Source organism: Cyprinodon tularosa, unplaced genomic scaffold (assembly GCF_016077235.1).
Source record: "Cyprinodon tularosa strain WSP-4 unplaced genomic scaffold, ASM1607723v1 ctg339, whole genome shotgun sequence".
NCBI lineage: Eukaryota > Metazoa > Chordata > Actinopteri > Cyprinodontiformes > Cyprinodontidae > Cyprinodon > Cyprinodon tularosa.
The window spans coordinates 267,923-284,218 of record NW_024039051.1 but is presented as its reverse complement, the minus strand read 5'-3'; the positions used below and the strand labels follow the sequence as shown (position 1 = coordinate 284,218).

General features: G+C 38.5%; 1 protein-coding gene across 1 annotated transcript in view; it reads right to left on the bottom strand.

The window, feature by feature from the left end:
* Positions 1 to 3,014: 3,014 nt before the first annotated feature.
* Positions 3,015 to 16,296, bottom strand: part of LOC119789461 (FYVE, RhoGEF and PH domain-containing protein 6-like) — a 28,459-nt gene continuing 15,177 nt past the window's right edge. The window contains exons 7-21 of the mRNA XM_038294339.1: positions 12,156 to 12,312; positions 11,932 to 12,019; positions 10,473 to 10,523; positions 10,230 to 10,288; positions 10,065 to 10,136; positions 9,913 to 9,981; positions 7,440 to 7,523; positions 7,284 to 7,363; positions 7,080 to 7,200; positions 6,844 to 6,990; positions 4,543 to 4,648; positions 4,293 to 4,387; positions 3,887 to 4,015; positions 3,660 to 3,799; positions 3,015 to 3,567 (exon numbers count right to left, since the gene is read on the bottom strand). Of these exons, the coding sequence (XP_038150267.1) occupies positions 3,531 to 3,567; positions 3,660 to 3,799; positions 3,887 to 4,015; positions 4,293 to 4,387; positions 4,543 to 4,648; positions 6,844 to 6,990; positions 7,080 to 7,200; positions 7,284 to 7,363; positions 7,440 to 7,523; positions 9,913 to 9,981; positions 10,065 to 10,136; positions 10,230 to 10,288; positions 10,473 to 10,523; positions 11,932 to 12,019; positions 12,156 to 12,312 (1,435 nt within the window). The 3' untranslated portion in view covers positions 3,015 to 3,530. The remainder of the gene's footprint in view (positions 3,568 to 3,659; positions 3,800 to 3,886; positions 4,016 to 4,292; positions 4,388 to 4,542; positions 4,649 to 6,843; positions 6,991 to 7,079; positions 7,201 to 7,283; positions 7,364 to 7,439; positions 7,524 to 9,912; positions 9,982 to 10,064; positions 10,137 to 10,229; positions 10,289 to 10,472; positions 10,524 to 11,931; positions 12,020 to 12,155; positions 12,313 to 16,296) is intronic.

Here is a 16,296-nt window from a genome sequence, read left to right as displayed (position 1 = left end):
TTGTAACTGTAGTTGTGCGGCTTCTTTTAAGCCCCTGGTAGACTTCACAGTCCCTAAATAGAATTGAATAGAAAATCCATAAAAAAAAATAAAAAGCAACATCAAAGATGTGCAAAATGAAAGCAGCATGTTATTTAACTAACTAAGATAGAAACTGTGCAAAATTACCATGAATGAAACAACTTATTGAGGTTGATGGGAACTGGTGGTTATAGAGTCTTCCAGCTGCTGGGAGGAAGGATCTGTGATAACGCTCCCTGGTGCATTAAGGGTGCAGCAGTCTGTCATTGAAGGAGCTCTCCAGTTCAGCACCAGCTTCATGCATGGGGTGGGAGACATTATCCAACAGAAATGTTCATTTAGTTATGATTCTTTTGGTTCCCACCTCCTGCACTGAGTCCAGAGGGCATCCCATCACAGAGTATTATTAGATTTTTTATCAGCAAGAATGAAATTTTAGGATCCCCTGAGAAATAAATAAAATCACACAAAATATATCATGGCTTATGAAGGCTTTATAAGGTTTTACATTCATGCTGATTTTTAAATAACCTGCTGCTGTCATTTTGCACATCTCTGATGTTGCTGCTATTTTTCAAATATCCATTACTGTAAAAATGTCCAGTATTTATATTGTATTTATATTGTTAAAACACTTAACGGTACAGTATTTTTTAACATGCAAACACCCAAACATGCTGCTAGCCAGTGTGTCATTTGCTGCTTCAGAATGACGTGCTGTAATTTAAACAACCATAAATTGTGTCCTATAAGAAGAAAGAATAAGAAATTCATATCTGGCTAATAATTTACAGATGTCTGACTATTGGGTTATACAGCAGGAGAATGGTCCTTATCAGAGATGGGAAGTAACGAAGTACAAATACTTCGTTACTGTACTCAAGTAGATTTTTCTGATATTTTTACTTTACTTTACTACTTATTTTTATGGCGACTTTTTACTTCTACTCCTTACATTTTTACACAAATATCTGTACTTTCTACTCCTTACATTTTAAAAAATTGTCTCGTTACTTTAGTTTTGAATCATTTCAATGGAGTTACCGTTATTATTTTTCACGTCATCAATACCAAATTCAATCTAATTGGATGGGAATCTACGTTGCATTTGATGCACCACTACAAGATGAATCGACAGATTCGTCGGTATTCATTGGCGGCAAATCATTGCAGCTTGGTGGCGGTGGCGTTACATAGTAGCATGGACGACGAGATGATTGAAAATGAACACAACGGAGATCTAGTCCTATTGGCAGACATCCATTTAAAATGTAGGCAACGGCATGAAAAAAGTGGTTTCTACTTTTACTTTTATACTTTAAGTAAATTTACAAGCCTGTACTTTGTTACTTTTACTTGAGGAAAGAAGTTTAATCAGTACTTCCACTTTTACCAGAGTATTTTTTAACACAAGTATCTGTACTTTTACTCAAGTACGGAAAGTGAGTACTTTTGCCATCTCTGGTCCTTATAGCATAACACCTCAGGTAATCCCCCTAACTACAGGATTTGAGACGGCTTTGACAATGTTCAGCCTTTAATCACATTGAGTGATGAAATTACATAAAATCATGTTCAAAAATCCTCAAACTTGTGATATGCATTTCTGTAAAGAACCGGCTTACAGAGAGGAAAAAGCCTCCTTGCCAGTTCTTCTCATCACTTGATGGGAGTTGATGCTACGAAAGATGGCACAATATTATTTATTAGACTTGGGGGACAATGGTGCAAAAAAAAAAAAGCATAAACATTAAAAAAAAAATCTTTTTTTTTTAAATAAAATTGTACCCAATAAAGCTTTATTCTGTTTATAAAATTTGAAATGATTAAAATTCAGTCCCTGATTTAGCCAAAATTAAAGAAATTCCAGTTTACTAAAGAATTTATGTTAAATACAGTCTTTTTTCGCTCCCTCCCCTAAAAATGCAATGTTGTTAAACTATAGACTAGGGATGCACGATATTGGGATTTTAGCCGATATCCGATATGCCGATATTTTAAAACTCATGTAGCCGATAACCAATATCAATACTGATGTTAAAGCTGGACAAAAATAAGTAGTCATTGAAAATAACAGTTTGGTTATCCATTTCTGACACTTTGAAAAATAATATACTCAAATATATTTTCATATGCTGATATCAAATTGATTTTTAAAAACGCGGTATCGATCTATTTCACTTTCAAAATCTCGTGAAATTTCATCGTTCTGTTACAAACTCTCGTGATATTTTGCAAATTCTTGTGAGATTTTGTTAGTAAAATAGATCGATACCGCGTCAATATATCAACATATAAAAATATGGCAAAATTTCGTGAATTTTCGGGGGATTTCATAGCATAACGATGACATATAGCAATATTTCATTAGTAAAAGAGATTGATATGGTGTTTTTAAATGGCATATCAGCATATGAAGATATTGTGATATATTAATGTATCAATAGTTTTTTCCCTCGTCTTTAGAAGTTTTTAAGTCTGTAAGAAAGAAGTTTTTGAGAAGGAAGAAGAAGTAGTATTTTTATTTTTTATTAGACTTTAGAAACTCAGAAGCTGATCAAATATTGGGTTAAATATCGGTGGGGTGGCCGATGTCCGATATTCAGTTTTAAGGCCGACACAGGCCGATACCGATAGGGGGCCGATTATATCGTGCATCCCTACTATAAACAATTTAATTCTATAGACAATTTAAGCTATTCTTGGTACAAACCCATAAACATGCCCACGATATCTTAATATTAGATAAATTATACTTGGCAACAAATAAAATTGGAATCAGGAGCAAATATCTTTGCTGGCCTCTTGTTCAATGTTTCCTTTTAAATAAAATAAATTATCTTACCCAATACCTAAATTTAAACTAAAGTAAAAGTGGGATATGTATGAATAAATCCCTAAACTCCAAAGCAAAAACATGTGGTACTTTTAAAATACTTTTTATTCAGCATTTTCAAACTCCAAGCTGTAACACAAAGGACAACAAACGTGAATATCTGCAGACATTTGACTATATTTGCTTCACAGTCAAATGATATTTCACAGTTTACAGGTAAGATTCCATATGTACATCCACTTAAGTGCAAAATATATTACAGTGAAGTTATTTTTATACAGTGCCTTCATGCGTTAGACCAAAAGTGCAGCCTCTGTGGTTTTCTACTGATAGTGTGGCAGCATGGTGCTATAGAACAACAAAAACTAGAACTTAGATGCCAATCACTTATCATTTGAATTTTTGTGAATTTAATGTGAATTTGTAACTATAATTAACTAATATATGAAGATCCAAGACAAAAGCCTGCAAATTTTGAACGATTACTTTTTTGGAGTTAAAAGGTGAATTAAATGTACAAAAATGGAAAAATCTAGCATCCTAAAAATAAAGTAAAAAATAAAAATGTGTATGACGACAGTTGTTTTGCATTTTTCTATGGAGCTCTGAGGTATATATATATATATATTTAAAAAAAAAACGTTAAAAAAACCATCGAAATCCCCATCAGATGTTACAATACAATTGCCTCTCTGAACGAGTCGATCCATCTGTTCAAAAACAACAACAAAAATATTCTTGAAATCATTGATTCTTCCCGTGTAGAACAATAAACTGATTTTAACTTTTCAGCCGTACATACCTTTGGGCCGTTTGAGCGTCGTCTGCCCTGAAAATGTAGTAGAGCGTGTTTTTGTGGTATAGCTTAAACTGCTGCTTCTCTGAGGAATCGACTTTTAAAACGAAGCCCAGCAGGGGCTGACTCTCTGAGGCTGCAACATCCTGCAGGTAGAACCAAAACAAAGGCACACATTAGATAAATTTTAGCTTTTGACGAAGGTATATTTCTGCTAAAGCAGAGGTACTTACCTCACTGGCTGCATAAGTGTACAGCACTTTGTCTTTAATGACAAACCACAGCCTCTTCCAATGCTTTTTATTGTGCTTTGACCTGTGCAGATAACCGCTCATGGATGAATCGTCTGTGTTTGCTGACACCTAAAACAGACAAGTAGTCACATTAGTTTGCAGCTCAATTAGAAATATTTATTTTGTAAAATCAAAAATAGAATTTTTATGTCATGTAAAGAAAGAGTGGTTTGTGCACACCTGAAAAGAGAAGATTCTGAATTTACTGAAATTTTATAAAACAAGCTTTAACTCAGAACCTCAGGTTTCGAAGCTCTACACCCTAACTAGGCTGCCACTCCCTTCCACCTTACGGTAACAATCACATTTTTTGAATATGACTGTTTATGACTAAAGCATCACTTACCTCTTTAAGTGCAGCCGGGATCTTCTTCTGCTTCCTGGAAAACGCGATGGTCGCCCTGCTTCCAGGTGTCATTGCTGCGCTTGAGACCACGTCACCTAATGAACAGGAAGTGGTTTAACTATGAGAGCATATTAATAAACCTATTTATAAATATTACAATCTATGTCTAAACCACAGATATATTTCAATATGTAAAAGTGTAAAAATAAATGGCCTCAGATTGCAAACAATGGCTATAAACATGTCTTACTTTTCTGTTGCTGAAGAATGAGGAAACACTGGTCACACACTCGTGCTGACTGGTTCTTTAGATATGCAAGACAGTGTTTATTGGAGGAACAAGACTGGCAAACCACCTGAGGGGATGAAACAGCAGAAGAGTTTCAGTTATGTAAGACGGAGCCGTGTTAAATAGTTCTCTAATTGTGGTAGAATAATAATATATAATTTCAGCTGCTGGGAAAGTAAATAAAGTCTCAGAGTGGTGAGGCCTTAACCTGACTCCGCCAGATGGATTTGCTCTGTATATCCATCTGGAAACCTTCCGTTGAAGTAATTTTGGGAAGGAGCGAAAATACTGGTTAGCTGATTGGCCTATGTTGGTGATAGACGGGCCAAATAAACCAATCAGATCAACGAAGCATATGACGTACTAACAGAGCGACGACGAAGAGGAACCAATTGATAGATCAAACTCTTGCCGAAACCAGTCGGGAGAAGAGCAAAAACATCTTTTCCTCTGAGAAAAGCCTCCAGAGCAGTGTTTTGCTCTTCTTTCAGTGAAGAAATACTCTGCAATTCCGATAAAACTTGCTCGATAGCCACGCTAACGCTAGTTTCATCGGCTGAAGCCGCCATGTTCTTTAAACTGAACTGTCGCGCTTCTCGTTGCGTCACACCTCAACCCACCTCAAAGCCAACGCTGATTGGACGTTCGTTTGGTGAACGGCTCCAAATTTTCTTTAATGGAGAGTCTCCAGACTGATCTGCGAGTGAAACCTTGAAAGCTCGCGAGATCAGGATGGTCTCACGAGGCTACGTGAGGCCAAGCTAGTCAAAAATCGGTATCTGACTTGTTATTCAATATAAAATCCATTCTGAAAAAGTTAGTAACAGTAAACAATAAACCCAGTAAGGTTTTCTGGGTTCCTTAAAAGTTCAAAAAATCCACTGGACTTGGTTTCCAAGATTTGAAGACGTTTCGCCACCTCTCCAGGAAGCTTTCTCAATTCAAATGTCTGGATCCGCAGTGAGTTTGAGTCTTTATATAGACAAGGATCCAGACATTTGAATTGAGAAAGCTTCCTGGAGAGGTGGCGAAACGTCTTCAACTCTTGGAAACCAAGTCCAGTGGATTTTTTGAACTTTTACGGAATGACTATGACCTGGATGACTGAGAATCTTCATCTGCACGTTTTCTGGGTTCAATATCTCACTAAAGTCTTTAGAAACTCTGCAACTTTTCTACATTTTCTCCACCTTACATAAACACAAATTTCAGTGTGTTTAAGTGTGACTAATCTTCATAACCAAAAACAGTCCACAGAGGGAAAATATGAAATGTTTTCATCTCAGATTATTTCATTTTATTCACCTATGGAACAAGTGCAATTTTTTTTTTTTTTTTGGAATGAGATCTGGACTTGGACTGGGCTATTTTTGCACATGATCATTCTTTAACCTAAATCATTCTATTGTAGATTTGTCTGAATGTTTAACAGCTTTTTCCAAAATTAAAAAAAATTGTAATATAATTAATTATAATTATAAAGATTCACCGTAACTGCAATGCAAAAATATTCCCATAGCATCATACTGCCACCACACTGTTTCGCTGTGGGGACGGTAGTGATGTGATGCATTTGATTTCCTCATCCTGTCATTACTTTGTGGCTTTTTTTATATATATATATCTCTGTCAGATATTCAACTTTATCTCTGAGAGGTCTGTTGTGTTCCATGCTTTTCATAAACCTTTGTGTTCACTAAAGTGTGTTAAAAAACATCTGAGACCCATTGATTTACTAATAAGGAGACCTCTAAAGGTAATTGGTTGTACCTAGTTTTATTCAGATGTGTTATATTATAGTGTCTATAATAAACTGTTTGGATTTTCATTTGTAAAAAGAGGGAACAACCATGAAACTAAAACCTAGTTTAAGGAGATGAACACTTTATTTGATGTGCAGGGACTTCATTACTTTTTTACAAAAGGTAATATACTGTTAAAATGAGGAAGTTATGTCCCCTAAAAAGGCAGTTGCACCTCAGGGCCTTCCCACCGGTTCTTTTCCAGGGAGCAAGTTACTCACTACTATTAACTCATATATAAAAAAGGACTATAAAAACAGGAGTAAAAAGGTAACAGAGTTTATTCCAGATCAGGTCGTTACAGGACAGAGAAAAAGCTTGGAGCTTGCACAGCTGTGGGCTCAAAAAATTACTGATTTCTCTTTTATCAAAAAAAAAAAAAAAAGAGAAGGTCCGGAAATCCTATTTTTCCACTGTAGGGTAAAAAAATAACAAACAGAGCATGCTTTGGTCTCCAAACCTTTCCACATGCACGGCAGTGGTGTCTCCTCCACGTCAGGGTGAAGTCGCAGGTGCAGATCATGCACATGGTTGTCCGTAGGTCCGGAATCCAAATGGGGGCTTTAGATCCCAACGGCTCTCCATCAACTTGATCGGCCAAATGTCCCTGGATAGAAATACATAAAAATATTGTATGAAAATAAATACAACTAACTGCTGAAACACAATAAAAGTTCATAAAACAGAAAAATGTACCCCAGGAGATGTTCTTCCCTGAGCTGGAGTGTTGGTGGACATAAAACTTATTTTCCTTTTCGTATATTCGCTGATAGCCGAGGAAATTGTTGTAAGCCATTCATCCCGCTCTGCAGCCGAACTTTAGAGAGAGAAAAGAAACTAAACGTGATGCTGACAGAGATGTTCTTAGTGTGATTAGAAGAAAGCGTGTTCCTAACTTACCTGGCAGACAGAATAAAGGAGCGCTCCACACTTTCTATGTTCAGCTCATTCTGATAGGCCTCTTGACTGGGTTTGCTAACCTGTGATCATTATCATTGTGAACGACGGCACCAGAAAAGACAAACTTGTGATATATGAACATAAAAAGACTCTCACCTTCATCCCGGACAGAGACAGCATGTTTTTCAGCTTGAACTGGCCTGACTGAACAGGGGTGGTGTAGAGCAGCACGTCGCTAAGCTGAGAGACGCACAAAAAAGAGTTTTCAGTTGTTTAATAACAACATAATAACCAAAGGTGTGACATGAACAGCGTCCGTCACCTTCAGAATAATGGATTTACAGCAGAACCACTTAGGTATCTCCACATTCAATAAAAACATGAATATAGATTTGTTTTTTGTTTTTTTACAAATTAAAGCTTTAATTACATAGTTAAATTATCAAATGGCTCATTTTAATGATCCTTAACCCTATAATGCCAAATGTAACGTATTTGATACATACGGTTTCTGAAATGTTTTGCATCTGACACCTTTTGCATAATGGTAAAAACTTTGCTCAAAATCCTATTGACACAATCAGATATACCTGATAACAGCCAGTAGAAGACTATACATTGACTTATAGCATAGTAATAAATTATTAATATCAAAAATGTATTTCTGTTTTTTCTTTTTACATATTTTGTTAAAAGGGCAAATAAGGACTTCAAATAAAAAAAAAGTAATTTTCTGTTTTGTTTTATTCTTGGATCGGGCTTTAAAGGGTTAAACTCTGAATGTGTTTTTAGTTTTTATTTGAAATAAGATTGAAAAAGACTTTTCCCTCATCCTACATGTAAATAAGTGTTTATAAAACTACAAATTCTTTATATGATTTATGGTCAATACAACAGGTTCACTATTTGATTTTATTATCTTTAAGAAGAAAGAGACATTTTTTGTAGCTGCTGATGAAGCGAATTGTTGAAGATGCCAAAATAACATAATCCATCTGAGGGGAGTGTTGGCCTAGTGGTTAGAGCAGTGCGCTTGTGCTCTGAGAAGGATGCAAGCACCCAGGTCGATCCCCACAGCCTGCACTCTGGGTCCCTGAGCAAGACCCTTAAACCCTAACAGCTTCCCCGGTTGCCACACAATGGCACCCTACTGCTCCCCAGGGGGATCGGTTAAATGCAGAACGTGAATTTCGCCATTGTGGAACAATAATAGGATTTACAGAACGCTCGGAAAATATGCCGTTTCCCATCTTGCCATCCTAAAGAGAGCGAGACCAACCTTCTCTTTTAGCTGATAGCTGCCACAGACCAACCTGCCTGAAGCCAGTGGCAGCAGACATTAAATGCAGCTGCCTCTGTGGGAAATGATCCACCAAGGCCAACCCAAAGTAGCCTCGTTAGACCATCCTGATCTCGCGAGCTTTCAAGGTTTCACTCGCAGATCAGTCTGGAGACTCCGTTGAAGAAAATTTGGAGCCGTTCACCAAACGAATGTCCAATCAGCGTTGGCTTTGAGGCGGGTTGAGGTGTTACGCAACGAGAAGCGCGACAGTTCAGTCTAAAGAACATGGCGGCTTCAGCCGATGAAACTAGCGTTAGCGTGGCTATCGAGCAAGTTTTATCGGAATTACAGAGTATTTCTTCACTGAAAGAAGAACAAAACACTGCTCTGGAGGCTTTTCTCAGAGGAAAAGATGTTTTTGCTCTTCTCCCGACTGGTTTCGGCAAGAGTAGCCTGGCTGTTAGTACGTTATATGCTTCGTTGATCTGATTGGTTTATTTGGCCCGTCTATCACCAACATAGGCCAATCAGCTAACCAGCATTTTCGCCCCTTCCCAAAATTACTTCAACGGAAGGTTTCCAGATGGATATGCGGAGCAAATCCATCTGGCGGAGTCAGGTTAAACCCAAAGGCCTTAGTGCCAATAGTTTCCAACAACATAAAGACGTCGGTGAAAGGCTGCAGCTGGGGCAAGGAGAGACTGAAGACTTCTTTCTCAACAGGTGGGATTGTTACTTTTTTGGCCTTTGAGAGTCAAGGATGCAATAGATCCACCATGGAACTGTATAATACACTTATACTTTGAATAAAGTGAAAAAGGTTTTTCTTATAGACTTTTCACCTCTGGTAGAATATAAATCATAGCAGGCAAACAGGATTAAATCTTAGGCTTTTAATCACATAATGATTGATCCTTCATGTAGTAAGCACAATTACTGTCAGATAGATGATTCGATTAATTAATAAATAGTTGAATATATGAATTTATAGTAATAAATATTGATATGGTAATGTAATTTAAACTATACAAGACAGAGAGGCGAGGAATTAAAAGGTGGATGGATTATTTTAGGATGACTGTTGCCACTCGGGAATCCATGGTGATTTGAAAACAGTCACTTTCTAAGCAGTGAGCTCTGATCTAATGACAGCCCAAAGACTCGGATACATCAGGTCCTTATATCAGGCTGCAGGGTTACTTAAAACACAAAATGTTCTGCTGCATTCAGAAAGCAAAGCTCTTCATTTTGTACTGATTGTGCAGACGATTACGCAAAAGCGCACAAACAGTTTACAGTGATTGTTACCAAAACAATAAGGACAAAAAAAGTTACTGTGTAAAGTACCAGAAAGAACATTCTGGGCTGCATGACCTTCCGGGACAACTTCATCAGGAAACCCTCTTTGATAAAGACCTGGAGCATAAAAATCAAAGATTTCTTTAAATTACAGATTCTACATGTCAGATAGACACACCGCTCTGCAGACTGAAACTTACCCTTCCTGGTTGGATGATGACGTGGTGGCCGCTCAGACGATTTTGCACCTGGATCAGCTTCTCTAAGTTATCCTGGGGTGAAAACAAACATGAATCAGCAACATTTACAGGCTTTCCAAGGATATGTTTAAAATATGCCCTTCAATGTTTTGATACGGCTCTCACCCCATGCTTCATGATGTCATTGGCGTGAGTGGCCACCTCTTTCAAAAGAGCGAGGGCAGCTGATTGGATTAAAAAGTGTTTTATGTCACGCTTTCAGATAAACCTTGAACATTTTCACGTTTTCTTACAAAATATACCAAATATTTTACTTTATAGCTAACGGACATAAGATAAAAAAAATCTTCAAGGGACATGAGCTCTGTATGCTTCAGGGGACAAAATGAAACACAGCTAATAGTTTACCTTCAGTGTCTTTGTAGTCATCTGAGTCTTCTGACAGATTCTTCAGGTAGTCTGGAAAGATTAGAAAAGCACATGAGTGGAAAACCTACGGAAGACGATTAGGGCCACTGGAAAAAAAAAAAAAAGTTAACTGATTTTTAAATTTTATTTCAGTTTAACATGGGGAAAGAAGTCAGAATTCTGACTTTTTTCTCAGAACTCTGACTTTAATCTCAGAATTCCGACTTTTTTCTCAGAATTCGGACTTTTATCTCAATTCTGTCTGACTTTTATCTCAGAATTCTGACTTTAATCTCAGAATTTTGGATCTTAATGTAGATGGGCACCATGAAGGAAGAGATGTGGGAGCAATCAACTTTGTTTAATCAACATATTAAACTGAAATAAAATTAAAAAATCAGTTAACTTTTTTTTTTTTCAGTGGCCCTAATCCTCTTCCGTCAAAACCTGAATTTCCACCCAGGGTTTCAAATAATCTCCTTTCTGGGATGTGAATTACACGAATGTTTTGAAAATACAATCCTGGATAAAAAGAGTCTGCAGGCGCTTATATAATGTACTTACAGAACAATGACGTGGTCAGCATTTTACGCATTTTTATACCCCATTCATTGCACGAAACACTTCCAAAGCTTTGGTTATGTCACCTAATCCGATTTGGGGAGCTTTTTAGAAGTCTTGCTATACAGTAGCAGCCATTCAAAACGGCCCCTCCCAGTCAAACGCCAGCCAAATGGCAGCTCACTTCCCACAAACTCCGTGCGAAATCCCCTCCAACTTACATCCACTGGAGTGACCCCCTCTTGCATATTTGTTTACTCTGACTCCAGCCTTTCACTGAATTACAGGGTCTGACCAGGAGATGATGCTTCTCTTTAGAAGCTCATTTGCCTGGCTGTGTGTTTCCTGGAAGGGGCCGCCTTTGACAGTATCTCTGCTTCTGTCTCCTTTACCCCCAGTCGGCCTCTGCAGATGGCCGCTGGTTCTGCTGGAGGTTTCTTCCTGTTAAAAGGGAGTTTTTCCTCTCCACTGTTGCTACAAGCATGCTTAGTGTGAGGAATTGCTGAAGAGCCAATGAGTCGATGCAATCAACTGGTTTTCCTTAGATAGAAAACTTTGAATCAATTTGAATGGATGATCTGGTGAATTGAGATGACATGTGTTGTAAATTGGTGCTATATAAATAAACTGAAAACTTCAATTTTAAATCTTAGTGTCGACAAATCACGATAGAAAAAATGTTTTAGTACAAAGATCGATGTTTAAAAAGGAATTTTTACCCATCAAGGAAAGTGGGGAAATTTTGAATGGCTACTACTGTAAGTTGATTGTGGGCAAATTCAAAGGTTTTGAACACCAGAGGGCAGCATGGTGTCAATAATGAGACCTTAAAGAGAGGCTACACAAGCACAGGTGTAGTGAATTCATGCTTAAAACCAGTCATCTGTTTTGGATTTACCTGTGAGCAGCAGCTGATACTGAGGAATTCGCTGGACTGGCTTCAGCAGATAATGTTTTATAGCCAAGTTAGCACAACGTGGACTCGTCTAAAATAAAGGAAATAAGAAGACATTTTTTATCTGCAAATGTAAATCCTCCTATTCTGGCCTAAACAAATAAAATGCCACCAACATAGACACGCCTCCCCAAACAGCTGAAACAGAACAGGTTTGGCAGGATTACCTCGAATTCTCTGACAACAGCGGCAAACGCAGAGTTCTTCTTAGTCTGCTCCTCCAGTAGGTTCACATTCTTGTTGAACTCGCGGATGTATGTGGAGTACATCTTTAAATAATGCCCTTTCTTCAGGAACAGGTCAGCCACCTGGGAACTCTCATCCCTGTTTACGAGACAAACCAGGTCAGCTGGATGTACGGATAAAGTGCCCAAAGTTTCAGGGTTTTATATCTTTTCTTTGAAATTAGCAAAAAAGATTTTGAGTTTTGTCTAAAATATTAGCAGTGTACTTTAAGGACAGGGTTTCGAACTCTTCATCCCTGATTCAATTTTCCAGTATTTTGATGAACTTATTCATGATTCCTGATATGCAATAAAATGGCTTTATTAACATTCCCACATCATAATGCCTAAACCACCATGCTTCACAGTGAACCTACAGCTTTCATTCAGAGTTTAGTAAACAATATTTTTTTCATCAGTCCATAAAATGCTGGAGCCAGTGTGTTCCCGCAAAATGTCAGGAGCATTAGTTAGACTTAGATTTATTTTAGAAAGATTTAGTAAGATAGTTTCCTACCATAGTGGGGACTATTGCTTATACACTCACCGGCCACTTTATTAGGTACCCCATGCTAGTAATGGGTTGGACCCCCTTTTGCCTTCAGAACTGCCTCAATTCTTCGTGGCATAGATTCAACAAGGTGCTGGAAGCATTCCTCAGGGAGTTTGGTCCATATTGACATGATGGCATCACACAGTTGCCGCAGATTTGTCGGCTGCACATCCATGATGCGAATCTCCCGTTCCACCACATCCCAAAGATGCTCTATTGGATTGAGATCTGGGGACTGTGGAGGCCATTTGAGAACAGTGAACTCATTGTCATGTTCAAGAAACCAGTCTGAGATGATTCCAGCTTTATGACATGGCGCATTATCTTGCTGAAAGTAGCCATCAGAAGTTGGGTACATTGTGGTAATAAAGGGATGGACATGGTCAGCAACAATACTCAGGTAGGGCTGTGGCGTTGCAACGATGCTCAGTTGGTACCAAGGGGCCCAAAGAGTGCCAAGAAAATATTCCCCACACCATGACACCACCACCACCAGCCTGAACCGTTGATACAAGGCAGGATGGATCCATGCTTTCATGTTGTAGATGCCAAATTCTGACCCTACCATCCGAATGTCGCAGCAGAAATCGAGACTCATCAGACCAGGCAACGTTTTTCCAATCTTCTATTGTCCAATTTCGATGAGCTTGTGCAAATTGTAGCCTCAGTTTCCTGTTCTTAGCTGAAAGAAGTGGCACCCGGTGTGGTCTTCTGCTGTTGTAGCCCATCTGCCTCAAAGTTCGACGTACTGTGCGTTCAGAGATGCTCTTCTGCCCACCTTGGTTGTAACAGGTGGTTATTTGAGTCACTGTTGCCCTTCTATCAGCTCGAACCAGTCTGGCCATTCTCCTCTGACCTCTGGCATCAACAAGGCATTTCCGCCCACAGAACTGCAGCTCACTGGATGTTTTTTCTTTTTCGGACCATTCTCTGTAAACCCTAGAGATGGTTGTGCGTGAAAATCCCAGTAGATCAGCAGTTTCTGAAATACTCAGACCAGCCCTTCTGGCACCAACAATCATGCCACGTTCAAAGTCACTCAAATCACCTTTCTTCCCCATACTGATGCTCGGTTTGAACTGCAGGAGATTGTCTTGACCATGTCTACATGCCTAAATGCCCTGAGTTGCCGCCATGTCATTGGCTGCTTAGAAATTAAGTGTTAACGAGCAGTTGGACATGTGTACCTAATAAAGTGGCCGGTGAGTGTAGTTACTGTAATGACAAAAAAAAATTTAATAATCTTTTCTCTATCTGAAGCCTGTCACAAGTACAAAGCAACTAAATTCACTCCCTGCATTTAACTCATCCCCTTTGGGAGCAGTGGGCTGCCGTTGTGTGGCGCCCGGAGAGCAGCGTGGCGTTAGGGTCTTGCTCAGAGACCCAGAATTGCAGTCTGTGGGAGAAGGGCTTGAACTCAGAACCTCTGGGATTCAAGCCCAATGCCCTCAACACTAGGCCGCCAAGATGAGGCTCCTCTGATTCTTAAAGTAAACGGAGAGTTTTTACCATACCAACTTCTCTAGGATTAGATAGTGGTTGGTTTCTTGTCATTACCCATAGGTTTTTTTTTGTCCTGTCTTTTGTCCTTATTTATTTTAATTTTCTACACACCAAATAATATCATGTGGGGAAAATCTTTATTTATTTATATTTTCCCTTTTTTTAAAGCCTAAAAATACAATTAAACTGTTGGTTGTTTACAATGGCAAGACATAAAAAAAAAAACAATATTTTTTTAGGACTACTATCACTATACTGGAAAAAACGAAAACTAGATAAGTCACTTTTCTTAAAATACAGGTGCTGGTCATAAAATCAGAATATCATGAAAAAGTAGATTGATTTCAGTAATTCCATTTAAAAAGTGAAACTTGTATATTATATTCATACATTACATACAAACTCATATATTTCAGATGTTTATTTTGTTTAATTTTGATGATTACAAATGACAACAAATGAAAATCTCAAATTCATCATATCAGAAAATTAGAATATTACTGAAGACCAATAAAAACAAAGGATTTATAGAAATGTTGGCCAACTGAAAAGTATGAACATGAAAAGTATGAGCATGTACAGCACTCAGTATTTAGTTGGGCCTCCTTTGGCCTGTATTACTGCAGCAATGCGGCGTGGCATGGAGTCGATCAGTCTGTGGCACTGCTCAGGTGTTATGATAGCCCAGGTTGCTCTAATAGTGGCTTTTAGCTCTTCTGAATTGTTGGGTCTGGTGTATTGCATCTTCTTCTTCACAATACCCCATAGATTTTCTATGGGGTTAAGGTCAGGAGAGTTTGCTGGCCAATTAAGAACAGGGATACCATGGTCCTTCAACCAGGTACTGGTAGCTTTGGCACTGTGTGCAGGTGCCAAGTCCTGTTGGAAAATGAAATCTGCATCTCCAAAAAGTTGGTCAGCTGCAGGAAGCATGAAGTGCTCTAAAACTTCCTGGTATGTGGCTGCGTTGACCCTGGACCTCAGAAAACACAATGGACCAACACCAGCAGATGACATGGCACCCCAAACCATCACTGACTGTGGAAACTTTACACTGGACTTCAAGCAACGTGGATGAAGTGCCTCTCTTCTTTTCCTCCAGACTCTGGGACCTTGATTTCCAAAGGAAATGCAAAATTTACTTTCATCAGAGAACATGACTTTGGACCACTCACCAGCAGTCCAGTCCTGTTTCTCTTTAGCCCAGGCAAGACGCTTCTGACGCTGTCTGTGGTTCAAGAGTGGCTTGACACAAGGAATGCGACAGCAGAAACCCATGTCTTTCATACGTCTGTGTGTGGTGGTTCTTGAAGCACTCACTCCAGCTGCAGTCCACTCTTTGTGAATCTCCCCCACATTTTTGAATGGGTTTTGTTTCACAATCCTCTCCAGGGTGCGGTTATCTCTCTTGCTTGTACACTTTTTTCGACCACATCTTTTCCTTCCCTTCGCCTCTCTATTAATGTGCTTGGACACTGAGCTCTGTGAACAGCCAGCCTCTTTAGCGATGACCTTTTGTGTCTTGCCCTCCTTGTGCAAGGTGTCGATGGTCGTCTTTTGGACAACTAGCAAGTCAGCAGTCTTCCCCATGATTGTGTAGCCTATAGAACTAGACTGAAAGACCATTTAAAGGCTTTTGCAGGTGGTTTGAGTTAATTAGCTGATTAGAGTGTGGCACCAGGGGCCATCAATTTTGAACCTTTTCACAATATTCTAATTTTCTGATATGATGAATTTGAGATTTTCATTTGTTGTCATTTGTAATCATCAAAATTAAACAAAATAAACATCTGAAATATATGAGTTTGTATGTAATGTATGAATATAATATACAAGTTTCACTTTTTAAATGGAATTACTGAAATCAATCTACTTTTTCATGATATTCTAATTTTATGACCAGCACCTGTAAGTGCATTTGTTCTTGGATGAGGAGGTAAAAGAGACATTTTGCCAATGGAACAAGACAATTTACACTTAAAATAAGAAAACTCGATTGCATTGTCTTATTTCAAGTAAACATTATCA